The sequence below is a fragment of the Camelus ferus genome, chromosome 30, assembly GCF_009834535.1.
Source record: "Camelus ferus isolate YT-003-E chromosome 30, BCGSAC_Cfer_1.0, whole genome shotgun sequence".
Lineage (NCBI taxonomy): Eukaryota > Metazoa > Chordata > Mammalia > Artiodactyla > Camelidae > Camelus > Camelus ferus.
In genome coordinates, this window is record NC_045725.1 from 10,437,234 (window position 1) to 10,463,952 (window position 26,719).

Below are 26,719 nucleotides of genomic sequence, written 5' to 3' on the forward strand. Positions count from 1 at the left end.
TTAAATTATTTCGGTCAGGGGCTTTGCTACATCTTTCAAATCATACCACGTTAACTCGTTCATGCCATATTCAGGGGCTCCACAGTATTTGTTGAAAGTCAAGTTCTGCCAACCCCAGTGCTAAGCACCGCGGTGCCAAGCTGTAGGCCACTCCTGACCAACCTAGTTTCTATTCAGATAAAGAGTCTTTTGTGATGAAAACACAATTCGACAGGCTGTTACAGTTTATAAAATCCTCAGTAAGTGCTGCATGGTCTAGTGATTCTTACTTTTCAGTCTGTCTTGTAAAATTACTTACGGCTTATCATAAATACTAATATATGCAAATCATTTCCCCTTATGAATTTAAATCCTAGTATTTAAATTTGCTCATCTGTTTATGTAAGTATCTGGAGAAGTAACTTTCATGTGTACTAAAATAGCAACATTAAACCAAGTCAGATTTATATTAAAAAAGCATTCTTTCTTTTCATGGCTTGATTGCTTGGCGTAGAAAATAGTGCAGATAGTCTCACGATTGGCCCGAGGAGAGCCATCATGCTGTACAGCTGTGTTCAATTTTTTTATTTCGATAAATAGAGAAAAAATTTACAAACTTTACAGCATATGAAATAATATACTGCAAATAACAACTGGCAACTGTTAAGAGATACTTAATATTTGAAAAACTATGTACATATCAAGTCTCTATCAAGGAAAGGCCAAAATGATTAATGAAACATTTCAGTTGGTCCCCAACCCCAAATTCATATTTTTTTAGCATCTAAAATAGATATTAATTTCAAATCAACTATATTAAATTAAATGCTAATGTCTTCTTAGCTCAGCAAGGAAAAATTATCCTTCACATTTATTTCCCGCAGTGGGACTTACTATGTAGATCATTTACAGCAAAACTAGAATATCTGCCATAACTACAGTTTCAAAAAAGATCCCTAGGGCTGCTTCTATCTTACTACTCCACCATTACCAGCAGGGCACTACACAATTCCCATATGTTATATCCAGATCTTTGTGCGAGAGGCTATGGTGTGAAGACTGGCAGAAATAAGTGTGGGTAGAGAGACAAGGAAATTAGAAATGGGGTAGGCAGATGGTGGTAGAAATGCTAAGAGCAAGATCAAGACAATCAACCAGGTGTCTAAGGAGGGTCAAGTCACCAAAATCATCTGCCAACCAACGTTAGAAGGAAATAAACCCAAGGGAAACACCATGTGCTTCCAATTAAATTCAAATCTATTCACTTGTGGTGGCTCCTTGATGTTTCAGGGACCATTATAATAGAAACCAGTTGGATTTTCAGGGGCAAGAGACTTTGCCACTAAACAAAATGATGTCATTCTTCCTGATGACAAATAGGAATGGGTGATCAGCTCGGAACACTGTGGAGTCTGGGAGCTGCTTTTCTACGAAGTCGTTTCCCGTGGCAGCGGTCGCCTCTGTGCCTTCCTCGGTCACCTCTATGTAAGACTTGTGCATCAGTTTTGACATGTATAGTCGGCCTCCTGCAGCTATACCGGAGAGATCAGCTCTGGATTCATCAAAGATATCTCTCAGCCCTAGGGCTTTTAAATAGTGTTTGGCTTCATAATTCTTCTCTATCTTGAACTGAGGGAAAAACACCTCAACATATTGATATCTCATTTTTCTTGGATTGGTCCAGTCCATTAGATTCTGGAAGGTCAGTTTTTTTTCAATCTGCAAGAATATTTAAAAGACAATTTAAAATCATATGGTTAAGAAACAGATGGGGGGGTGGTGGATAGCTCAAGTGGTGGAGCTCACACTTAGCCTGCATGAGGTCCTGGGTTCAATCCCCAGTACCGCCTCTAAAAATAAAGAAAGAAAGAAATCTAATTACCTCCCTCCCACAACTAACAAAAAAAACAAAAACAATTTTTTAATTTTTAAAAAAGAAACATGAAACAACAGCTACAAAGATACAGGGTTTTCCATAATCATCCTCTCCTGGATATTTGCATATACGTATGTGTGTGGGTCCCCGGCGTGTCTGGAAAGGGGAAATGATTAAAACAAATGGTTCAAGTACTCTTTAATGAATCACATATTAATCTTCTCTAATGTGACAAGGTGTGGCTTATCCATGCTTCAGGGCATTTCTGATCTCTGCCCGCATATGAACGTATGTAGCCAAGGGGAAACAATGAACGAGTGAAGGAATTAGAGAATCAGAGATCACCAAAGGGAGGAAGGAACTCATCAGCCATAGAAATCAGTGTTTCCTGACCATTTTCCCCTCAATAAAGACTTAGTGATAGTGCTTGCACAGCTTGTGGGAATAAACCAACGGAACCCCGGGTGGCCCACAGCAAGGAGCCCAGAGCTGTAGCCTCTTGGGCTTGTGTCATCAACACCTCCCAGCACAGACACCCCCACCGGAAGGCCTGGATCCAGATCGACTCTCCTACTCAACGTGTGTGACAACTGAAGCTCAAGACAGTGTAGGGAGATGTCATTTTTCTTGGATTGGTCCAGTCCATTAAGAGTAAGGGCAGAGCCAGGACCCTCAGCGACACAGTGAGGAGCCCCTGTCTCTCCCCAGTATCACTGCTGCCCCAGGTGACTCGCAGATTGAACTCTCCAACCCCTTCACACTGAGAATCGATCATAGATTACTACACACTTATAATGGGAAGAGTTTTCACGCACATTGTTTACCAATCTTGTACACATATGGGCATTTGTTCTCAAATTTAGGCTCAGTGGAATCCTAAATGGCTTTTCACAGCTGCTAAACCTTCCTCATAGTCTTATCAAGGACCTGGATTTATATAATTTTATAAATTTTATATTTTAAATTTTTTGTGTGTAAATTATCCACTTCGTGGATAGTAACTTTTTGTTACTGGATTAGAATTTTTTCCTCATTTAGTCTTCTGCAGAGGCAACTTCCACACTGCTGTTTAGTCCTGTAGGATTATGGAAGTCTGTAGATTTATGCTAATCTGATCCAAACATTATTAGGAAAATCTATTACAGAAAAGAAAAACTCAGTAAGTGCAAGAACAAATCTTTATAGTTATCTACCACTTGTTTTATATGAGATACTTTTTCTGTTATTGAAGATTATTTGAAGTTAACATAATTGATGTGTGCTAAGATCTGACTGTCATAAAGATTATCAAGTGAATTATTGATTTAATATGAATACCAATAATTCATATTGTCATGCTTTAAATTTAACAATGCCAACTTTATGACATTCCTCTTGCCGTTCATGTCAAAAAAGAAGATTAAAATAAAAATTGGACACAAATCATTATAATAATTCATTGCCTGTGTCCATGTAGGATTGGTACTTCCATAGTTTTAAAATCATGTCTTTAAATCATAGGAAAAAGATGGATAGAAATAATGCCTCTGGGTAGGAAGAGTCTCCATTTCTTTCTATATTTTTTACTTTCCATTATTTTACAAGAAACATTTATTATTTTCCTAATTAAAACACAACAAATATTTTAAACTTTAGTTATAGCTTTTTAGGATAGTGATATGTGTGTACACACACATACATTTGTCCATATGTACTTCTCAGACAAATTGACAATTTTATGAGCCTCTTTTCCCTAATCTCACGTGGCTGCTGTAAGGATTAAATGAGATAATAAAAATGAAGCACCGAGCATATGGCTTGGCACATAGTAGGTGTTCAATAGATGATGTCTCTTATTCCTTTTGATTGGAAGTATAGAGATTTGGGCTTCTGAGATTGCAGGTCACAGACCTAGGAAGCCAAGTTCACAGAAAGAAGAAGGGGAAGAGGAGGAGGAGGGAGGAAGGAAAAAAGGAGAAGGAGAAGGAGAAGAAGGGCTGAAGAGCAAGATCTGAGACCCAGTGATGATGTCTGGCTCTGCAGGGCCGCCGCTGCCTGCCGCCTGCACCGTGCTGGTCGGCTGCCCTGCTCCATCAGTCACAGGGCAGTCTCTAACCTGCTCTTCCTAGAAACACAGCAGCACAGAGTGAGACCATACATTTTAATTCTCAAAGGCTCAGGACTTAAAAATGCCGTCATATTGTTCCTGCTTAAGATGCTGAGTCTATCAAAATTTCAGTTTTACATAAAAGGCTATTTTCCTGGCCAAATGCAAAGACCTAAACTCATGCTCTTCACTCACCGTGGCTGAAATTTAACAGGTTCCAACTCTACAGCTATTCAACTAAAATGATGCTAAATTGAGATGAGTCAGTCTCAACATCTGCAATGGTATCTGGCACGGAGTAGGTACTCAAATATTTGTCAAGTAAATGAATAAATGAGTAAGTCAGTAATTCCAGATCTTAAAGTTGATGGATAAAACACAATCAACAGCATCCTAAAAATCTTATTCCCCAAGAGTGGAAGTGGCAGCAGTGACTTACTTGGGATAGGTCATTCTCAGGCAGCATTATGTACATGCTTATGCCACCGTGATATCTGAGCTCCAGAACCTGCATGGATGGGTCCTTAATGACAGACAAATTGAACTTCCGTTCTTGATGCATCATGGCCACTGCTTTTCCAGGACACTGGAAGTCAAAAGTCACAAAAGAATTTTAAAAGCCCACCTTATTTCACTTACTGACCAAATACAGTAAGAACATGCTGCAGTTTTTGTTCAGTTGACCTTGTGGATTTTCCCCAACTTGTGGCCAATAGTGGTCGTGTAGGTTCACATCTCAGTGGTAAAAGCACAGACTTTGACTTCAACTGCTTGAGTTTACAACTCCCCAGCTATGTGACCTTGGGAAAGTTACTTCACCTCTCTGTGCCTCCATTTCCTCCTCTCATAAAGAGGGGTAAAAATAATCTCTACTGCATAGGATTGTTGTAAAAATGTTGTTAGTTAATCTGTCTAGCACTTGGAACACTGCCTTGCATTTGAGTTTTATCTGAAAATGTATCATAAGTAAGAAATAGTTATTAAATAGCATTATAATTTTAAATGATTGCTATAATTTTTTTTCCTCTCATCAGAAGGAAAAGACAGACTACTACTATAAAATCACAATTTAAGAATGAAGTCTTGTAAAATGTTTTAAATTCCTGTGAAATATTTGATACTGAGGGGATAAAAAATTTTGATACTATCCCCCAAATTAACTTGAGGGGGAACACAGTAGCTCTTCTCTTGAGGGTACCATTTGTAAATTTAGAGACACTGTAGAGGTATAATAAATGATTTTTTCCCCTAAAATATATTGTGATTCTGCCAACTTTTCAACATTTTTGTAACACCTCCCCTTAAGAAAGAAGGTTCTAAAGGAGGAAGTCAGATAATTATTTGAACCAAAGATCCTTCTTCCTCTGAAAAGTTTGTTCTTTTTGACTGAGAGTCCAAACCTCACAAAGAACACACAGGATGCAATGAAGGAAAAAAGGGCACCTGTTTAATGAGACCCACCAGCCTCGTGGAGGCTGAAACAAATGAGGGCTGGGATGTCACAGCCACAGTCTCACTTCCTGCCCGGGCGGGTAAAGAGTCACACAGCAGGGTTGTGCTGGGGAGAGACGGGAACTAGACTTAGCGAAGAGATAATGCCACCAATTTTTGATGGACCCAAAACTGACACCAGTCTGTGATGTGTCTCCTGTACTAAGATTACTGTGCACAAATTGATAAAATAAAACCAAGCATATGTGTCTTCTGAAGGGACAAATTGGTACACAAGAATATATGTTTTATGAAGGTCGGTTAAGATGTTTTAGATCAAAAAGAATTAGACGAAAGACCAGGTATGACCAATTCTGGGAAATGCACAGCTTTATTTAACATAACATTTCCCTTTGTAAAAGGAAACACCTCTTTGCTTTGACCCTGGAAAAAAAAAACGTCATTGATGTTAAATGACTCTCACTGTACATGTACACCCCACACTTAGACTCACACACAAAAAAAATGGCATGCTTTCGTCAGATGTTTTTTCTGATAAGCCTCCTAATGAGAATATCTTAAAATAAGGGTGGGGGGAGGTTAGAGCTCAGTGGTAGAGTGCCTGCTGAGCATGCACAGGGTCCTGGGTTCAATCCATTAATAAACAAATAAACCTAATTACCTCCCCCTCCCCGCCAAAATTTTTTTAAAATGTTCTAAAGAGTATCTTAAAATAAATTCATATTTTATTACTTTAGTCAATTTTGAATGTTTTAAGAAATACCAATTTGCTGCGTTCCATAACCTGCACTGTCGGGCAAATAGAAAGTCTGTTTTACAAGCAGCTTACCCATACTGTATTAGCATGTAGTACTGGATGGTGCCGGTGAGGCAGTAGGAAAAATGAGCAAAGAAATGGTAAACCCAGCACTTGTCTACGTAATACCACAGTTTCTGTGAAGGCACACTATTGGCAAAAATCTTCCTAAATTAAACAGATTTCCACACCTTGGGCGATCTGAAACGGCAGTTTAGGGTCTCACTCTTGGTGAAGGCTGATTCCCACTTGCCTTTGAAGTACACAGCGTTCACCAGCACCATTACAGCGGCTGAGCTTATGGTACCTTGATGAAAGATATTCTTGATTTTGCCTTTTGAAAATAGAGAAAAAAAAAAAGTTAATTTTTTTCATGTAAATTAAAAAAAAATTTAATGATGAAATGAATGTTTTTCTTATCACATAATAATTATAATGATATTAGTAATAATCTATGAGTAATTACTTAGTCTAGCATTTTCTGAACACTTTGTATGCAATACTTGGTTTAATCGTCACAAAACCCTGTGTACAGTAGGCACTATTATTGTTTCCGTTTCGGTTGAGGAACGTAGGGCATAGACAGCTTAAGTAATTTGTACAAGAAATCCTGACAACAGGATTCCGACCCAAGATGACAATTCTCAGAGCCCTTCCCTAGTGGTAGACACCAGATAGCCTTTATCTACTCCACTGATGAGGCCACAGCACTTCTGGTATAATTTAACTCCATTCTATTGAAAAGGCTAATTCCTTCATTCCACGTTAATGAGACGTTTGCTAAATGCTTGGCACCATTCTGGATACTTGAATCACAATGGTGAAAGACACAGTCCTTGCCATCATTGGGCTCAGTCCAGCCCAGTAGAGGCAGCTCCCAAACGCAGTCACAGCACCCTGGGGTCCCAGCCTTGTGCTCAGTGTGCTGCGGGAGCGCAGATCTGGGGCAGCCATCTCTGGCTGGGCCACCTGCTTGAGCTGAGGGCAAGGTTGGGGTCAGGGAAAACTTCCATAAAGACAGGACTGTTTATTCAAAGACACGGAAGCTTGGGAGAGCAGAGTGTACGTGGGGAAACCCTAACTCATTCCGATGGAATAGGAAGAATAAGATAGGAAAGGTTAGAGGCAGGGACCGGAAGATAAAGAGCCTGGGGAGTCCGGGGAAAATTCTGGATTATCTTGAAGGTGATGGACAATTATTCTTCAGCATTTATTAAAATACATGAAAGGGCAGAGTCACGAGGGCTCAGATTTGCCTTTCTGAAGGGTGACTCCGACAGTGTGTGGAGGATTCAGGGTAAGAGGGTTATAAGACCTGGGTAGGTTTGTTGGAATATTGGCATCATTTTGAAGTGTTCCTCCAAATGAGTATTGAGTTCATATGCTCATCACAATGAGAATAATTATACATAGGTTTGCATGAGAAAGGAAGAAAGAGAAATAAATAACTACTCCAAATGAAGAAAAGTTTTACTAATCTGACACTAAAATACTAAACACTAAATGGAATTCCATTCAGTTATTAGAAAAGTTAGTTATATGGGTTTCTCTTGATTTATGAATAGTGTATTTGAAACACGTGGTAGGTAATGGTCAAAGTAACCCCCTACCGATGTGATGATGAATAAATGAACAAAAAGAAACTTGAGCCACTGTATTGTTGTTTCCAGGACTAACTTATGCTTTTGAATGTTTGTATTTAAGGGTGCAAGCCACATATCTCAAATTTTTTAGACAGAGCCAGACTCAGCAAATACACATACATTGTTCAGAGTATAAATCAAGGCCACATCTTAGGTAAAGAAATGACTTTGGAATCAGGTGATTAACAAAACAACAAATAGATTTCTTTCTTTGTTTTGTACTACACAAGAACATTAGGTGGAGTTCCATTTTCACTTGGAAAGAGATTTGTCAATAAAAAGATGTACTTTTTTTCTGGTAGGCGTTACCTTTGCCACATATATTATCTTGCTAAATGAAGAGAATTTTAAAATAAAAAGTAAGCTATGTATTCTTTAGGAAAAAAATCAATGATATGAAAGTATACTTCTTAGACAGCAGGATATCATTATTTTAATAAGCTTCTTCAGTCCAAGAAGGAACAGTAAGATACTGGATGGGTCATTAGAATAAAATATTATGTTGTGGTTATTGAAAATAATATCCTATAAACCAATCTCTCTGTTCACTAACCAAGTATAAGACATTGAGGTTAACGATGAATTAACTCAGCTTGTCACTAATTTATGAAATGGCCATAATAAAATCACTTTGTCTCACTAATAAAATTTGTTTCCTAATAAAATGAGATAATGTAATAGACAAGATTTCTAAAAAATATATAAAGCATTCACATCATTAAGATTGCTCAAAACCACAGTGCAAATACTAAAGCAATTAAAAATAATAGCAAAGATTACTTTTCATTAAGAGAGCAGTTCCTTTATGGATACAAAAGACTCCCAACTTCAAAGTTGAGAGTTCTCAGTATTCAGATATAACTGACAGATCTTGTTGAAAAACAGGGCATGGCACTCACCGTGTGTCTCGTTTTCAATCCATTTATTAATTTTATGTCTGGTGTCTTCTATATCATTTGTAAAGTCAACTCTTTCCACTTTGGCATTATATAGTTTCTCAGCACACTCAATGTAGTCCTATAAATAGAAATGACACACAGTTCTATAAGTAATATGCAGTTCTTGTATTTTCAAACCATCACCAAGTAAGCACATTAAGAAATATATTTTCGAATGTGTCTCCTCATTTCCTCTGCCTTACTCAAGGACTACTTCCTGCCTCAAAGATGAGGAAGTATGGCTAGAAGGGGAACTGGAGAACTTGAAATTCTATCTGCATAGCAAGCACACTCTTTAACTTAAGGGCACCTGAGAGGGACTGGGGGCATCAGTAGAGACTGCGGCTAATGCCCACCCCTTGACTTGACCACTGCTTTCTCGCCGTCCGTGCTTCCATAGCCCCCTAACTCATCTCCCTTGCTTGTGTCATCCTCTTCCTCCTGAAAACCCTTCAAGGCTACTTCTTGTGCTTAAGATGAAGTCCTGGACCTGGCCTGCAAGGCTCTGATGGTCTGCACCTCACTCACCTCACTTCTAGCCACTTTCCCCTTCATACTCTGCTCTCTAGCCAGATCCAAACACTCGAAGCATCGCAGAAGTGCAGGTGTCCTCTCTCTCTCGAGGCCTTTGAACAGCATCCCTTCTACTGGGAATGTCCCATGGCTCTCATAGTTACATCTTTTAAAATTACTTTGTGTATGTATTTATTTCATTTCTTCTTTTATTTGTGTGTGGGGGTAATTAGGGTTTTGGGGTTTTTTTTGATGGAGATACTGAGGATTGAACCCAGCACCTTGTGCAGGCTAAGCACACACTCTCCCATCGAGCTATAACGTCTTACTCATTTTCTATTTCCAAAAGTATAGATGCCTCTTCCTGATAGATGTCCCTCCTGTGTCCGCTCACAGTCCCTTTACCTTCATTTTCTTACCAGCTGTTATCATAGTGCATCTTGCTTGTATCTGAGATTTTCTGAGCCCTTAAAAAGACGGTAGATTCTGTGAAGTCAGAACCATAGATGCCTTGCTGATTATCGCGTTCCTCGCACCTAGCACATTGCCTTGCACGTCATGGGTGCTCAAGAAATACTTATTGTCTTTAATAAAAAGTACTTACAGCAATCCAGTGTAGCAGTAACACAGCAAGCACACATATGCACATTTTGACGGAAAGATTTTCATAATTGGGGGGAAAATATTCCTCACAAACTGTATATACTGACAGAGGGTATTCTGGTGAATTTTACAGAATTTTTCAAAATATTCATGAGGATTGGCTAGTTACCCATCATCTGCCTGCAGGATGAGATTAGTTCTACAAAGAAGGCTTGGGGTATAATCTATGTACCTTTCTTTTCAGTCCAGCTAATGTGTCTTCCCGATCCCCCTCAAATACTGTTGCTTAAGTCCTTAAAAGGAGGCATAAAACTTAAATGACAAAGAATAAAGCTATTGATATTGACTGTCTCCTCATATGTGTATTGGCCATTTAAGTATGTTCCTTTGTAAAGTGCCAGTTTTTGTGTTTTTCTTGATTCACAGGAGTTTTTGATTTTGGATATCGGAGCTTTATTGTTCAGGTTTATTGCAAGTATGTTCTGCCTCCATGGCTCGCCTTTTCACTCTCTTTATGATATTTTTTAATGAAAAGAAATTCTTAATTCTAATGCCCTAATGCTGTCTACTTTATCCTAGATGACAAGAGCTTTATGTATCCTAAAACAAAAATTAATAAATATTTGCTTGTCCAAGATAATGAGGATAAAAATCTATATTCCTCTTCTAAAAGCTTTATCGTCCCGCCATTGGCATTTTTACCTATGATCTACCCGGAACTGATTTTGTTGTATACAGATGAACGTCAAAATACATTTTTCTCTAGGGATAGCAAGTTGAACCACTGCCATTTATTATAAACACTGACCCTTACTCCTCTGTAGAGTCACCTTTATCATAAGTCAAGTGTCCGTGTGTCCCTACGTGTTTCAGGACTGTCTGCTGCATTCCACTGGTCTATTATCTCTTTTCACAAATACCAACAAATCTTAATTATTGTAGTTTTTAAGTGCTGATTTCCAGTGATGTAAGTCCTCCGTTTTTTTCTCTTTTTTTCAAGATTGTCTTGACTTTTCTTGGTTCTTTGCATTTCTATGTAAATTTTTAAATCAACTTGTCAATTTCTCCAAAAATCAAATACTGTGAATCTATAAATAAATATGGGAACAATAGACATTTTTATAATATTGAATGTTCTCTCCATAAACAACTTTTTAAAATCATCTGTTTTTAAAAGTCCTCTTTAATTTCTCTTAGCAACTTTTTTTGTTTTGTAAACGTCTTTCATTAGATTTATTCCTAGATATTTGATGTTTTATAATGCCACTGTAGATGGTATCCTTTTAAATTTTATTTTTTAATTATGGATAACATATAGAAATGTAAATGAGTTTTATATGTTAACCTTGCTAAATTCACTATAGTCTGATTATTTATAAAAATCTTTTAGAATTTCTACATAAACAATTGTTATCTGTGAGCAATAATAGCTTTATTACTTTGTTCCCAATTCGAATACATTTTACTCGTTCTGTTCCTGTCTGTGACCTCTAGTTCACAGTCTAAGGGAAAAGTCAATTATAATCCACAGTACACCCAGAGGCCCGTAACTTTCAGAGAATCTTCTCAGAGGAGAATGAGCTTAAAATGAGTCTTGAAAGAAGAAGGGAAGTTGGCCAGGGCAAGTGGGGAAAGGTGAGCACTGCAAACAGAGCTCGTTTCACAGGAGTAAGAAGATGTGGGCACATCCAGAAAACCGACAGGAATCTGTGATGACTGCAGTGACTGATGAAAGGGCAAATGGAAGGACATGAGACAAGAGCATGAGGGTCTTGTTCCCCTTGCTACGGAGCTTTCATTTTATTCCAGAGAGAGTCACTGAAGGGATTCAAGCAGGGAGGTAATACAGTTGAATGTGCATTTCACAGAGGTGCAGTCAGCGTAGAAAGAGATAGAAGGACTTGTTAGAGCATCATTATCGTTTATCCTGAAGGATAGAACATCAGGGTGGCCCCTGTAAAGCTTGTGTAAGATACTTTTGGGAAGATTAAAAAGCAATGTGTCCTAATGCTTCATAATTGACAGGCTGCCAAAGGATTTGGGAGTGGTGCTGGAAAGGGGCAAAGAATTTGAGTGGGTGACAGACAGAGGAAACAATGATTGGGTGGAACACAGACAGCTGGAAAGATGCAAGTAGAGATTAGCCCAGAGATGTCACAGAGGTGGAGTTTAATATTCAGGTGAGGAGTGAAGAATTAAAGGGGGGAACAGACTTCCCCAGAGAATTGTGGCCACTGTGTCTGCTTGAATAGTGCTCCACAGCTTCCGGCTGCCACAGCAGTGATGGTTCTAGAGGCTGGGTTGAGCATAGCAGCACGCAGAGTGCATCCTGCATCTCACTGGTCTTGGAGTGAGCAGGTACTATGTTGAATGAATTGGTAATACAAACTCCATATGGTAATACTAAAAATCAATCTGCTGACCTCAAGTGAGCCCATTCCTCTCCTGTGTCAAGTCTCAGTGGCAGCTCTACCAAAGGCTGGCCTTATCTGGGTAATGTCTCTTACCAGGAACTCTTTTTGTAAGCGATCTTACTGAAAAGATAAGTAATTAACCGCTGGAAGGAGAGATGGAAAGGCATGGCTGAGAAAAAGGAGGTGAACTCAGCTCTGGGGATGCAAAACGCAGAAGGAAAATGGATAGACTTTTCTCTGCTGCCCGTGGACAACTCTAAATGAGCTGTCTGCTCCTCCCACCCCAGTCCCAGCTCCACGCCACTGCCAATGGGCAACCCTTCTGCTGTTTTGGAGTCTGTCAGTCTGGTGACCCTGCATATGTGGATCACTCAGGTAAAGCCAAGTTGTATTTTGGAAACAAGGTGATGACACTTAAAATCACCTTTGTATGGCTCAGTGGAAAGGTGCAAGCCTTTATTCAGATGATGGATTGAACAAGACTCAGGTTCATAATGGAAATAACCCTCTAACACAGGAGGCTGCACTTACCTTTCGAATATCAAACATCTTTTCTGCAAAAAGTCCATTGACAATGCTGAGTTCGTAATCCTTGTGGGATGAGTTTATATCAGAGAGAACTCTTTTCAGTTGGGATCGGATTCCTGGCTATTATTAAAAAGATTCATAAAAATGTATTCTCGGACTGCAAAGGTATGCATACTCTTTTTGCACATGAAATAAAACAAGTATTTTATACCAGAAAAGAATTGAAAGATAAGGATGTATTAAAGCAGCAAACAATGCCACACACATCTACAATTTCTTGCCCTTTCTCAAAATATTATCTGTGATTGACGTTAATTAAAAAAGTTACTAAAATAAATTATTAATCTTAGAATAAGCTATTAACAAAAGATAATTAATTTGGCTAATGTGTACACTAAATAATTCATTTTAGCTCTGTAAGTTGGCTGTGAATATCAAAGAACAAAAACAAACGTTTACTTCCCAGTCCATCTTCCCAAACTCTGGCTAACACACAAGTAAAATATTGGTTAAGTTAATAATTTACAAGTAAGTTATCAAAAATTGTGTTTGAAATAGTCGCACGATGCAAATCTGAATGAGACATGTTCCTTTGCTTTAAAGGATGGAGAGCATAACTAAGTATGTCAGAAAGGCAGTAATTTTTCTACGTCTAGTCTCACGATCTCTTTTCCTAAAAGAACATATCATCTTTACCTGAGTATTAGAAGAATTCCCACGTCCGGAGAAGGTATTAAAACGAAGCATCTGCACACAGAGAACAAGGGAAGCAGTTAGCAGGTGGTGCTGAGCAAGAAGGGACCAGATGGGAAAAGTAAGGATTCGAGACGCCTTCATTAGCAGTCGTGTTTGTGCGTGTGCTTGTTAGCACCCAGGGCAGGAGTCACGTGTCCAGCTGCCCTGTTGACTTGGTTAGAACAAGACTGTCCTTTGGGGAAAGTATAAACTGGAATCCCAGTGATTCTGCCTCCCGGCTCTGTGGCCAATTTCACCGTAACTATGATTCTTCCGTTAGTGAACATCGACATCGCTAACTTATCCCTAAGAGAGGAAGGTTCAACAAGGACCTTCTGTTTCCATGAAAGTGTTTATTTTGTTACTACCAGGGGAGCAAATAACAGCACGCGTCTGTTTTACTTGGACTGTGTCAGTGTCACTTTTTCATTCTTAACTGCGTTGTAACATTTATGTTAGAAAGTAGATGAAGTTTACCTCTCGGTATCCCCAAAATGAAAAAGGAAAAGTTGCAAATGAAAGTCCTTACTGTGGATCACCTCAACATGAGATGGAGAGAGAGAAGCACTAGCCAGCTTTTGTCCTCTGACCTTGAATTTGGGCAATGCCTTTGTATCTTTCCTTCCTAAAAAGAGGGATTATGGGTGAGAGGGTCCAGTTCTAAAATCTTAGAAAAAATTCAGGGAGAAAGATGTAACCAAGAGAAGGCTGAGAAAACATTGAAAGTCCTACTGATTGTTACGTAACGTTATCGTGTGTAAAATATTAACAGCTTTGTTGAAAAAACATTTTGACTGGTGTCTGCTCCTCTGAGTTGTAAACCTTTTACTCACTACCTCAGTAAAAACAACCTAGTAATTAGCGTGATGCCTAGCAAGCAGAAGGGAATCTTCCCTTCTTTTTGGCCAAAGTTTCTGTCAGATTAACTTTAATAGTTTCTTGTAGTTTTCTTTTTTGAAAAATATCCAAGGGCATCATTGGATAGATTGGTATTTAAGTATATATGGATGCACCAGAAACATAAAATACCATGGGTTTGGATTTACCTAATACAAATGCATGATGTCAAGTGTCAGGTACCACGATGAGAAGCTAACCGGGATATGGGGGGTGAGGGGTGGGGAGCAGGGCGGAGGCTGAAAATTAATTTCCAAGAAGGTATTTTTCAGAGGACTTATATTTGTACAAATGAATTACATGAATATTTTTGTGACTATAGTTGTCATTTTTTTTTCTCCTACGTGGTCTTATAGGAGGTCATAAATAGCAAGAGTTACAAAAGTAACTCGTGAAAGTCGTTGATTGGGGCAGTGACTATAAAAGAGCACCGCTTTGAATTCCCTGGGACCCGCCTCCCAGAAACTGTTGATCCCTGGCCCACCAGGCATCCATGGGCAGGAAGACCGAGGGGTCGCACCAGGGAGTAGCACCGAGAGTGGCCGGGACCTGAAGTTGCACACAGATCCCGAGCCGTGTCTTCTGCTGGGTAAGAGCTGGGCTTTAATCACAGGTGTGGAGCACACACATCACGGCCTGACATACTGAATAGGAACAACTGTTAAGCTATTTTTTTTAAAATTAGATACCATCAAATCAACCTCTGTAGTTTACAGACAAGGACCCTGAGGGGTCCACAGAGGTGAACTAATTTTCCCAAGGTCCAAATCCGAATCTACTCACTTCTACAGCACTGATGCCAAGTTGTCTCGTTTGGTTCTACAACATTATGTATTTTTATTAATGAATGGAAATATTTTTATTAGTTGCTAGATTATCTTTTCCAAAGGCTTTACATATATTTATCAGAACATTAACTTTAAAATAATTGAAGCTTTACAATAGTGTGCTTTGAGCTGGCTTTCATTTTGGTGGCTTTAGGGCAAATGGGCCTTCCTCTTGGGGGCTATCTGGCAGTGTCTGGAGATTTTTTTATTTCCTTGACTGGGAAGAGGTGTGTAATGCTGTCCGGTGGGGTGAGGCCAGGGACGCTGCTAAACCTCCTACAATGTACAGAACAGCCCCTCACAGCAAAGAATTATCTGACCCAAAATGTCAGGAGGGTTGAGGTTGAGAAAGCCTGCCTTAGAATCATGTCATCCTGAGTTTGCATGTCAGCTCTGCCATTTACTAGCACAGAGATGGTGTGTCAACCCCTCTATCAAATCAGGAGAATGATGCCTACTCCAGTGTTACTGTGAGCATCAGACAAGATATTGGTAGCGTTTATCCCAGAGCCTGACACTGGTGAAGTTCTCAGCAGTTGGCTGTTATCATTTCATTAGAGGGAGGTGTTCAGTGGGCTGGGTTGTAAACCACTCCAGCTGTTGGAAAATGGCATTCTTCAGCTCTGTCCTTGTTTCCTAGCAACAAAGACTCACTGAGCTACCCAGGGAGCGAAACAAACTCCTCTAGCCTAAACTATCTGCACAATAATCTTCAGCAAGTACTTAAGTGTGAAAGGTTACAACGGGGACTCGCTCCCTCTGGCACCAAAATAATGGAGGAATCGGTGGGCAGAGAGGGATGACATCAGGGTTGGACATAGCCTGGACCTGGCATCTCACCTACTACTGAGCTCCCGAATTTCGATGGCAAATTTTGGAGAGAAGGAACGTAAACTTCCCTGCACAGCCTAGCTCAGGGCTGTACACAAGGGTGCGTTAGTAAGCACTTTGTAAAGGTGCTGGGAAGGGTGGTGGTTTTGACAATGCGGTGAGCATTCTGGTGGGCTCTGTTATCTGGAATGTGCTGTGATGTCATTTGTGCCCAGGTCGCTAGTGACTTCATTGATGACTCTTTCTAGCTCTTCCTCCCCATCTACATTTTCTCAGGCAGTGGTCCTCAAACCTCAGCGCGCACCCGGAGAGTTCCTTAAAACTCAGCTTGCTGGGTCCCCTCCCCAGCAACTTCTGATCCTGTAGATCTGGGGTGGGGCCCAAGCGTTTGCATTTCTGCCAAGGTTTCCAGGTGATGCTGGCATCAGAAACATACTTTGAGAACCACAGGACTAAGGAAAAGGATCAAAGCTGCAGTTCTGGAAATATTCCAGCTTAAAGAGAAATGCCGCGAGCTGTCAGTGCTTCCCACCGCGGGAGGGCTCACCGAGGCGTCTTCTTTACTAGGGACCACTGCAGGAAAACATTCTCTTGGGAGAAACAATTTGCCCTAAGATTCATTACAAAAGCCGTGATTGGTGGCACATCCAAGACTGACCTTGTCGACCTGAGCAGCACAGTCTCCTCTCGCTCCCAGACGAACCAGGGCCAGGGCGGTGAAGAGGCTCAGAGAGGAAAAGAACACGTTGCCGCTTCCTTGACTGTTATCCATCTCTCGGAACAGGTTGAAGCAAAATTCTCCATTTGCTGCAGCAAGGGAGGCCATTGTGAAACGGAGTGCAGCCTGGAGAACGAGGAAAGAAAGTGAGTTCCGAGTACATTTTCTGTGAATATTATGATTTTTATATTCATTGATTTTTTTAAATTCGAAGCTTCCTTTCTTCAGCCTTGGATGTGACTATCAAATAACTTAGAACAAAAATAAAAAGCTCCTTTGGCCCAGCATCCTTGTTACGAACAGTCTAAAACTATCTCTTCTGGCGACAATTTTACGATACACTCTTTTTTTTAACACTGATGCTCTGTAGCACAGTGTTTCTGTGCTCTCCTATTCACAGCCAGGGCACATTCCCACTTCTCCTTGATGTGGCATTTCTGTCCTTAGTGGTCTTTGATCATTCTGTTTTCACATCCTAAGCTGACACATTCCTGGGGCCTACTATTTCTCCAGTCACCCCAGATTTCTAAGCTGAAATAGAATAAAAGTCCTGTTACAATAAAACAAATATTACAACATCAGACTGTCCACTCAAGTGGCTAGGGTCCTCACTTTTAATCACCTGCAATTTAAGAGTAAATAAAATTGCTTAAAAGAATTTCCTTAATTTGAGGAAGAAATTGTGTGCTAGATTCTCTCTCTCCAAATAATTTTCAAATAATTTTCAAGACTTCATGTTGATTGCCAGAAATCATAGTAAATAAAATTAAGCACTTTTACAAAACTAAGTTCAAAAGCAAAAGCATAATAATCTTTTCCAAATTTTTACAGAGAAAATTACATTAAATAAAGAATTGCGAGCATAGTAATATATTGATATAATGTAAGCTAGAATCCTTGAGATCGGAAAGAGTTTTAAATGACCCTGTTTGGGGACCTGCTTGTGTGGTCCACTGGGGATCTGGAAGCCACTTGGTAATATCATAACCCAAAATACAAACACTCACTTTGAGGTACATTTTTCTTCAGTCCAGCCCAAATTATTCCTGTTGCTTTACAAATTCAAATTTTACTATTTTACCCCCTGGGCGAAAAGAGAACCTTTCATGTTTTCAAATATCATTCTTTAACTCACTTTCTAAGCAATAATCACAAATTTTCATTTTCTAATTTTTTAATCATCCTGCTGACTTTTCACTCAACTATCCTTGCATTGAAGTAAAGAGAAGCTGCACAAGAGTTTGTCCACAAGCAATCAAGTACACAGTTTTAGGATTTGGGTACATTTTATGGCAGGGAAAGCATACTAGATAAATAATCATTACAAAGAAACACCAGCCAAGAACTTTCTAGACCATTAAAAATTCTCAAGCAACGACTTTTAAAATGATAAATGGCACTAGGATAATATATCCTTAAACATTCTCGTACAGACACGTTCATGCACTTGGAAGATAAACTCCAAGAACTATGTTCCACTTCACATAACTGTTTTTATTATTTTTCTCTATGCAAGTGCCTTGTAGTTTCCAGAAATGAAGTCTTTCCTTCTCATCTGATGTAAAATCTGAATCCCATTGGCAAATAGACAATCATATTTAAGATTGAATTACTTGTTTTAAGTTTCCATCGGATGACAGAGAATAAACATTAATATGGTACCAAAACTGTGATTTTCTTTCTCCTATGATTTCTTTCCCCAACATCTTAAAAAAACACCAAAAAATAAAATCAATCCATCAACAAATATCCGATGATTTGGGGCCCAGTTAAATAACTAAAGTAAATTGAAGAGGAAAATCAATTACATTAAGCTACAGAAGCAGGTGTCAGCATTAATATTACCCAGTAGGCCAGTGTCTGGACACAGCAATGAAGGAAAATTCTTTTCAAATTGCGAAGGAACTTGGTTTTAAATTAATTTTTTATTTTACTAAAAATATACTCCATTCTTATATTCCTTATAAGAAATACTTTAATATACAGATACGGAATTAACTTATAATTCTCAAGTTAACATGAATTAAATACTCATGAAGGTCTTTAAATTCCAAGCATCAGACTTGAGGATTTAAAAGTCCATGGAAGTCTGAAGCCTATTTACCTACTTACGGGATATTTCAATTCGAGAAATTTTTTTTACCCCTTCCTTTCTTTTGTTAACATACTATTTGCGTCAAAACAAAAGAGTAGATATGTTCTCACTAAAGCTTTTTTAAAAGTCTAATAAAAAAACAAGAAAATAATTTTTAAAGTATAAGAAAAGCCAGGGGCAAAATACATTTAATGAAACATGGAATTATAATGACAATATTTCATGGATCTAAGCTTATTAATACCTAACAGATAAATTATGTGCCTTAAATGTTTAATCAAAATATTTCATCTTAAGAAAATTTTGTCAGTACAAGGAAAAATAATCATACTTCATGGTACATTGTTGAGGGAAAAAATACCTGTTTTTACTGACCTAAAACATACATAGAGGGAAAATTAATAACTACTGTTGAACATGCTTAATTTTTATTCATATCATGTAAGTCAGATGTCATGCTAAACATAGTTACTCCTCTACAGAAGTATTTTCAAATCTTTCCATTTCTTTTAAAACCATGATTTCAAATTTTGATAAATCCTTAATCAGATAAGCACTTCGCTATGCAATTAAAACAGAGTTCAATTCTCAAAAATCTGTATCTTCCAACCCATAAGGCCTTAAATAAGAACACCTGAGAATTTAGATTTGGACATAATTCCCAAATGCTAGTTATCTCTTCCAAGATGGAACACAAAGTGTTCGCCTGGCCTCTGATCCCCAGCGTGCAGTGCGCGCCCCTCTCCCCAGGACACCACGGAAAGCCAGCTGTAGACAAGCCCGAGACAGAGAAGCCGAGCAGGACCAGACAGCAGTGTTGACACTGTTGGGTGCATTCAGACTCTCAGGTACAGAGAAGCATCCACCGCTCTCCTCTTTCTCTCCCTCACTCTCATTCAAAGTGTCTGGCCAGACTTCAAGTTGTGGGCTTCAGAGATATTTACCTTACTCTCTTCTGAGAGGGAGTTAGCTGCTGGTTGGGTGAGTCTGGAAGAGTTCTTTGCATTACTCTGAAATATAAAGCCTCTGACTCAGACACTCCCTCCTTCCTTTTGTGATGACCAGGGTAGTTTAAATAATGTCATTAAAGTGGAGTTAGGTTCAGGCCCTTTTACAGAGCAAATTAAAAGCAGTGTGCACCGTGTGAGCTACAGATCCAATTCAAAGTAGTTAAAACAGATATATTTTTAATGAATCAAGATGTAGCATGAAATTTAATTTGATATTAACATCACATAGTTTTTTCATACAGTATGTGTAGATACTCGCTCCGAGTGGTACCAGTGGAATTTTTATATATGGAAGGGCAGGCTTTTCAAATTCGATCTCTGATCTTTGTTTGCGTCCTCACCTTGAAGGTTCGTATTCTAGGGTGTAGAGGCTTAGCTGTCGTGCAGGAACACCAGTGCAGTCCTGGGGAGGTGAAGAGGGCGGAGCGCTGGGGAGCAGAGTTGGGGCAGGAGGCGCTGAATTTGGGGATTTCTGTGTTCTGAGGCAGCAGGGGAGGGGACTCTTTCAGGAAGGAGAGGGTTTAACTTCACATGGTGTTTCTGACATTGTCCTACACATTATTCCTACGAGCGTTTACCCACCCTGCCTTCATCTTAATTGTACGTTTTAATGCTAAATTGGAAAATCCTAACCGTTTGAAGTTTTCTAAGGTGAATATCCTATCAGAGGGACAGATGTGTTTGAACATATGAAACAGGGTGCGGAGAGGTCTACCTCCAACATAGGAATACGTTAGCGATGGGAACATCAGGAACTAAACAAACAAAAAATAAGAAAAAAAGTATAATTCTTAACTCCAGAGAAAACAAAGATTACACGGGGAAATATATATCCTACTACACTTTATAGCTCAGCTCTGGATAACGTTCCCTTAGTTGTAATGATTTAAATATTAAGCATTGAGTTAGACAAGATTTATGATGCATGACCGTAGGGATGTTAGGAGGAGGAAATTGTCGGGGTGGGGGGGGTAGGGTGAGGAACCAGGTATCTGAGAGGCACATCGTCCTTCCATAAAAGGAAGTCTGTAGATGGTCTCTAAAAGCAAAAAACAAAAAAGGAGCAGCGCTGGCTTGCTGTTTGGATGTCTGGAAAGATACAAGGAGCAACACTAAATGCCGTTGAGATTGGAGATAAGAATACACTTGTGAAACCATCACCACAATCAACCATGCTTCAAAAAAGTGGTTAAAAAAAAGAAGCAGTGGAGAGTTGTTGTTCCTGCTGAGTGAGAAGCAGAGTGGGGACAGGGGCGGGGTGGGGGGGAGGAGACTGCCGTTTTATGTAAACTAGGCAGTCTCATTTTGACTCCTCACCACCAAGATCGTATATAAACTTGAAAAAAATGAAAGATAAAAGCCTAGATCTAGGTTAATTCCCACTTTGGCAACCCTACCAGCTGTGTGACCTTGAGCAAATAACTTAATTTCTCTGAGCCCCCATTTTCTCATCCATTAAAATAAGAGTTCACATCAATTATATCTGCATTCATATTTTTATTTACAAATGTAGGCATGTAACGTTACATATTCATCATGTCTGATATACATTATGTTTATGTACATATATACGTATGTGTATGTATGTGTGTATATGTATGTGTATAATCACCAGCACGGTGCTTGGGGCAGGGTAAGCCCTTGCTAATTTCATTCCTCCCCCTACCTGTCCTCCACCCCCACTTCGCCTTTGTTATATTTTATTATATGTTATTATCATACAACATTAGAAGTTTTTGTAGAGCATTTTACCCCCTGAAATCTGGGGGTTTGTTGCTACTGTCTCCCTAGAGTGTTAGTTCCATTCCTCTGAGGCAAATGACACAGCAGCTTCTTTGGAAGGATTTTCGTCATAGGAGGTGGGGGCAGGGCTGTCAGGAGTAATGAGCAGTTGTGAGTGGAATTTCAGAATCAACACGGTAGGGAGAAGAGGCAACTGGCAGCCTGGAGGTGGATTTGTGGAGGGAGGGACCCGTTTGCCTGGGACTTCTCCTGGTTTTAGCCCTGCAAGGCCCACAGCCCAGGAACTCCCTCAGTCCTGGCAGGGCGCCCCCCCAAGAAGGCATCCCCTCCATCGTTCCCAGAGCTTTTCCCGAGACCCTTGCTCATCTCGTACACCCCAACCAGGTCCCGGTCATTCAGTCACAACTGTCGTAAGACACATAGAACATATTCTTGACAGTATGCTCTCATCTGCTCACGGATGCCCCAAATCACCACAACAAGAGACATGGGGTACCATGCCAGTTAGAAGTAAGGCTGAGAAATCAAATAAGTCAGGAGGAAAAGAATGCACACAGTAGGATTCCCTTAATGAAAAGGTCAAGCCAAGCAAAATGGTATTTGTAAAGATGCTTACTTACATAGGTGGGCAGGCTTTCTCAAACAAATGATGGCCTCCACTTACCTCTAGTGGGAAGGGAAGGATTTTTGCTTGTTTGTTTGGTAAAAGGATAAGGGAGGGAGGCTTCAGAAGTTCTGATGTTTCATCTGTTTGTTAATTTTTATGTGGATATCGAATGCACTTTTATGCCTCCAAGTTATATTTCGTAATTTTAAAAGGTCAATCAAAAATATAAAGAAAGAAAATGCCTCAGAGATAGGATCATGGCTCACTGTGTAACTGATAACTGATCTATTCCTGAGAGCAGGCTTTGGTGGAAGATGGTCTGGGACCCTAAGCCGAAGATAAACAGAGGGGCACTGAAGTAAAGAATAAGATGCTAAACAAGACCAGGAGAACTGACAAGAGATGGTGCTCAGCAGAGATCAGGGGGCCCAGTGTTCCCTGCAGCAGCCCCCAGACCTAACAAAGTCACTGAAGGGAATACAGGCCTGCTTCCCCGGAAGGGCAGTCCTCCAAAGATGTGACTTGGAGGCATTTCAGGCCTCTGCACGTGACCATTGGCCATTTTCTCCATCTTTCTCGAGATTCAGTGGTGAGCTCACCTCTCAGGACAACAGCAGAGACAGGAGCAGCGTACCTGAATATGCAAATCAATAGTGAATTCATACCAGCATCCTGGTACGTGGAAGCAGTGGTGAGAATCGAATCTCTCTCTCACAAAGAAAATGTTTCCACCTCACTGCGGACTGTTCAGCCCTAAATGTTTTCCCACACACTTAGGAATTCCTGTGACGAAGAGGTGAGGTGGAAACCTGGCACATCACTGTCTAATGAAACCCAGCAAGCATTTCTAAACAGGTTTTTTTTCCCTTAAAAGCTTAGAACTGTATTAAAGTCTGTCCCTGGTGCTGTCTACACCCTGCCCAAGCGCCTGCTTACTGATGTGCAGACCTGGATTCTGGAATGGTTTCCCTGTGACTCAGAGTCAGCACTGTCCCTACAGAAGCTTACAAGCATTTAGCCTTCAAACAGATTGCAAAATAGTATCTGACTAAGGTGGTCATTATGGGATTCACTCAGTTTGCATGTGGATCAGATTTGAAGAGGTAATTTGCTCATCTCTGTCCTTTACCATGTCGATGGTTTTAATGTAACCATACCAAAAAAAAAAAAAAAAATCAGAATTTACGGTATTTTATCAGCCTGTCTCAGGACATACTCTCTGTTTGTGACAGACCAGGGCAACAATAGACTAAGGCAAGGCAGCGGTGACTCTGTGAGTTAGCACACAATTTTACTGCAGTTTGTCATTGAGCTTTAATAGCCTAATTTTTTTCCAGTATAAATGTGCTTTAATACACTATTTTCATCATTCCTGAAACTCAGATGCTCATCTGGACCCTATGCTATTTTGGCTGGCTTCTCTTGTGCTGTTTCCTCTGCTTGGAATTTTCCAGAGACATGTCTGTTGGGTTAGTAATCTCAGCTGGCTTCTCTGGATGCCTACCTGAATGAGGCAGCTTTAGATACGAGCTGAAGCTTGGGGGTGTTAATTCATTCTTGTCACCCCGCCAGCCTCTTCTCCACCCTTCTGATCTGGTAGTGGAAAGCCACTTCTGTAACATCCAGATCCTCTCCGCCGTTCCTTGGAGTGGGGGGTTCCCTTTGAAAAGTGGGAAGGTGGAGGGACAGGTAGATCAGGACCAAATGGTGGTGGACACCTTTGCCACCAGAACATGCCACACAGGGGCATGCAGCCCAGCCTGCCAGTTGCATCGTGGGCTGTTGCGTCACAGCCACCTGCATCTGCCGCACGGAAGGCACTGCAAGCCTGGATCTTCTGGCTCAGTATTTTCCAAAGTATAGCCAGTGGTTACCCAAATGGCTGAGTCCTCTATTGGAATTAGAAGATACCATCGCCTTACAGTTACTTGTCAGTTTTGTGGAGTTTCACCTCCTTCCTGCTAACTTAGACAAAATCCAATAGAGCAGTTACTGCTCGTTTCCATGATGGTTTTTGAGTAATAGAATAGCAGAGGAAAATAAAGTCACAAATATTCCCTGAAAGTTAATTTTGACTTAGCAGTTGCAATAAATTTTCTGATGGTGGTTGTTAAAGTGGAAAATACAAGCTTGCACATGGATTTCCTGTTCTCTTGGATTCTACGTGCCTGTGGTAATTGACGAGAGCAAGCGGACATATTTTTCATTCTACATTCTTTCTATTCCCTATCTATAGTAGGGATAAAACACTTTCAAGTGGTAAAATGGCTGGTGGTTAAAAGGCAAGCGATCCGAATGACACACAAACTGTATAATCCTCCTGGAATTACCAAGAGTTGGCTTTATATCTGAACATTTTAAGGTCACACCAATCGTGCTTTTGTTGTCTGCTGTTTAGACCAAAGTTAGCAAAGGCAGTTGTACAAAGTATGTGTGTGTGTGTGTGTGTGTGTGAAGGGTGATTCAGGTGCTGTGAGAATGTGGCAATGTGACAGTGACACCAGGTATGAAGAAATGGTTATTAGAATATGAGGGCAACGCACCCTTCTGGTAAAGCCACTTGTAGGTGAGGCAGTAGGTAGGTTAGGGGCGAACCAGCAAACAAGGAAGGCTCCCTCAGAAACTAACGCTTATCCGGAAGGCAAACTAGACCATGAACTTGAAGGTAAACTCTACTGTTATTTTGCTTCCTGTAGTGCCCAGTGCTTACAATTACATGAAAGATGAAGCAACGCACTGCAGACATTTAGAGCATGTGTTTCACCAGAAAATCCTGAGAGTAGAGGTTAGCAAATTTTTCTATAAGGAGTCAGACAGTAAATTTTAAGGGGTTTGTGGGCCAGGTGGCCATCTTTCACAACTCAGTTTTCCACTTGGAGCATGAACGCAGACATAGCAAATAAGTAAACAAGTGGACGTGGCTGTTTTCCAATAAAACGTTCTTTACAAAATCAGATGGTGAGCCAGGTTTGGACTGAGAGGTAAATTTGCCAATCCCCACCCTAAAGCATTTGAGGGCACTCTGAAAGTCAGGTAGGAGAGGAAAGGCTTTGCTGAACCACCCAGTTGATTCTTGAAAGACCTATGTCCAACTTTATAATTTAAAACTATTGCACCAACTAAATCTAGAAAAAGGCAACAGTGACTCAGCCTCTCTCTCGACCCTCAAAAGCATCAATGTATTATAACTATTTATTTTATTATTATTATACCTATTTTGCAGCCAAAAATTAGGATTTCAAGCCATTCGGTTGCTTTTGCAAGGATACACATATTGTCAAGGATGGACAGAATTTATATACAATCATTTGACTTTATAAGAATCAGAAAATCCAGAAGCTAAATTTTCATGTTGTGGCTGACTTAATTTCCTAGACAAAGAAGATGAATCTTCTGTGTTACTAGCTCTTAACATGGAACAGAAACTTTCAAAATGATGATTGAGAATGGGTTTTGGATCATTTGCTTTAAACAAAAAAAAAAAAAAAAGGAGAAGAAAAGGAAAGGAAAAGAAAGAAGAGAAAAGGAAAGGACAGAAAAGAAAAGGGAAGGAAAAAAAGAAAAGAAAAGAAACAATGGGAAAAGCTAGCTTGTAGAAAGCCCAAACTCAAACATTAGATGTGTTCAGTGTCTGAGTCATCTTTTACAAGCGTCAGGATTTGTTCAGCAGTTGGGAGGTATTTTTCATATAAGGTTAAGAATAAAGCTGATTTTCCTGCATCCAATGTGTTGCCCAGTGTAAAAGGTGCTGCCATCCACAGTCATTCTAATCTCAAAGATCCCGCGACACAACCCTGTATAGAATAGAGGTTGGATAGGGGAGCTCACGGTGCCTTCGGGGAAGTGCAGGAGGTGATGGTTTTACCAAGCAAGGAGGTGTCTGACTACAGGAGCCCAGATGCTAGAGGCAACACTATAAGTTTGAAGGCAGGTGAATGCTTATGACAGGCATAGCCCTCGGGCTCCCGGGCTTCCCTATCCACCTTAGGGAGCCTGAGGAGACCTAGAAGCCTAGAATAACCCAGCACGCACAAGGAGTCCCACTTACCTCCTCCCACTGCTCTTCTTCAGCCTTCACTGCTGGGCTCCAGTTCCTCCTGCCTCCTCCCTCCTAAGGCTTCTCCCTCCTCCCACCTCACTTCTGCCGTTCAGGGAACATTTCCCAGACTTCCCCTTGGCTCAACCCTCAAGGGAGAGGTTGAGAACAGCCGCATCAGTGACAACAATGCATGAGAAGTCCCTCCCCTCTCCCAGATGGCACTAGAGGAAAATCATGGAAGGGGAACCAAGGAGGGACACCAACTGGGCTCCCCTGTCCGGCTCAGGAAGGCATGCGGCATCTGCCTGCTCAACAGAAAACACAGAGCAGTGCCATGATGTCTGCCTTCACCCTCCTACTTGATCATGGGGGCGTAACCCCACCAAACC

The 26,719-nt window shown here is 40.3% G+C and overlaps 1 protein-coding gene across 2 annotated transcripts; it reads right to left on the reverse strand.

The window, feature by feature from the left end:
* Nucleotides 1-529: 529 nt before the first annotated feature.
* SERPINB7 (serpin family B member 7) lies at nt 530-26,474 on the reverse strand. 2 transcript variants are annotated; one of them, XM_032470556.1, is made up of 8 exons: nt 26,340-26,474; nt 16,777-16,962; nt 13,525-13,575; nt 12,832-12,948; nt 8,732-8,849; nt 6,381-6,523; nt 4,381-4,527; nt 530-1,698 (listed from the first exon to the last, which is right to left on the reverse strand). In XM_032470556.1, the coding sequence occupies exons 2-8, from the start codon at nt 16,942-16,944 to the stop codon at nt 1,300-1,302; spliced, it is 1,143 nt and encodes a 380-aa protein (XP_032326447.1). In that variant the 5' UTR covers nt 16,945-16,962; nt 26,340-26,474; the 3' UTR covers nt 530-1,299. The 2 variants fall into 2 exon arrangements, with proteins under 2 accessions (XP_032326447.1, XP_006192547.2); XM_006192485.3 differs by lacking the exon at nt 26,340-26,474 and adding an exon at nt 19,876-19,917.
* Between the last annotated feature and the right edge of the window lie 245 nt (nt 26,475-26,719).

Bases quoted from the DNA above. Each gene is read 5' to 3' on its own strand.
- SERPINB7 (XM_032470556.1), bottom strand. From the start codon at position 16,944: ATGGCCTCCCTTGCTGCAGCAAATGGAGAATTTTGCTTCAACCTGTTC. The intron at 13,576-16,776 runs GTCAGTCTTGGA...CTCTGTGTGCAG, and splicing joins GTGCTGCTCAGGTCGACAAG to ATGCTTCGTTTTAATACCTT. The intron at 6,524-8,731 runs GTGAGTGCCATG...TATTTTCAAAAG, and splicing joins GATTGAAAACGAGACACACG to GCAAAATCAAGAATATCTTT.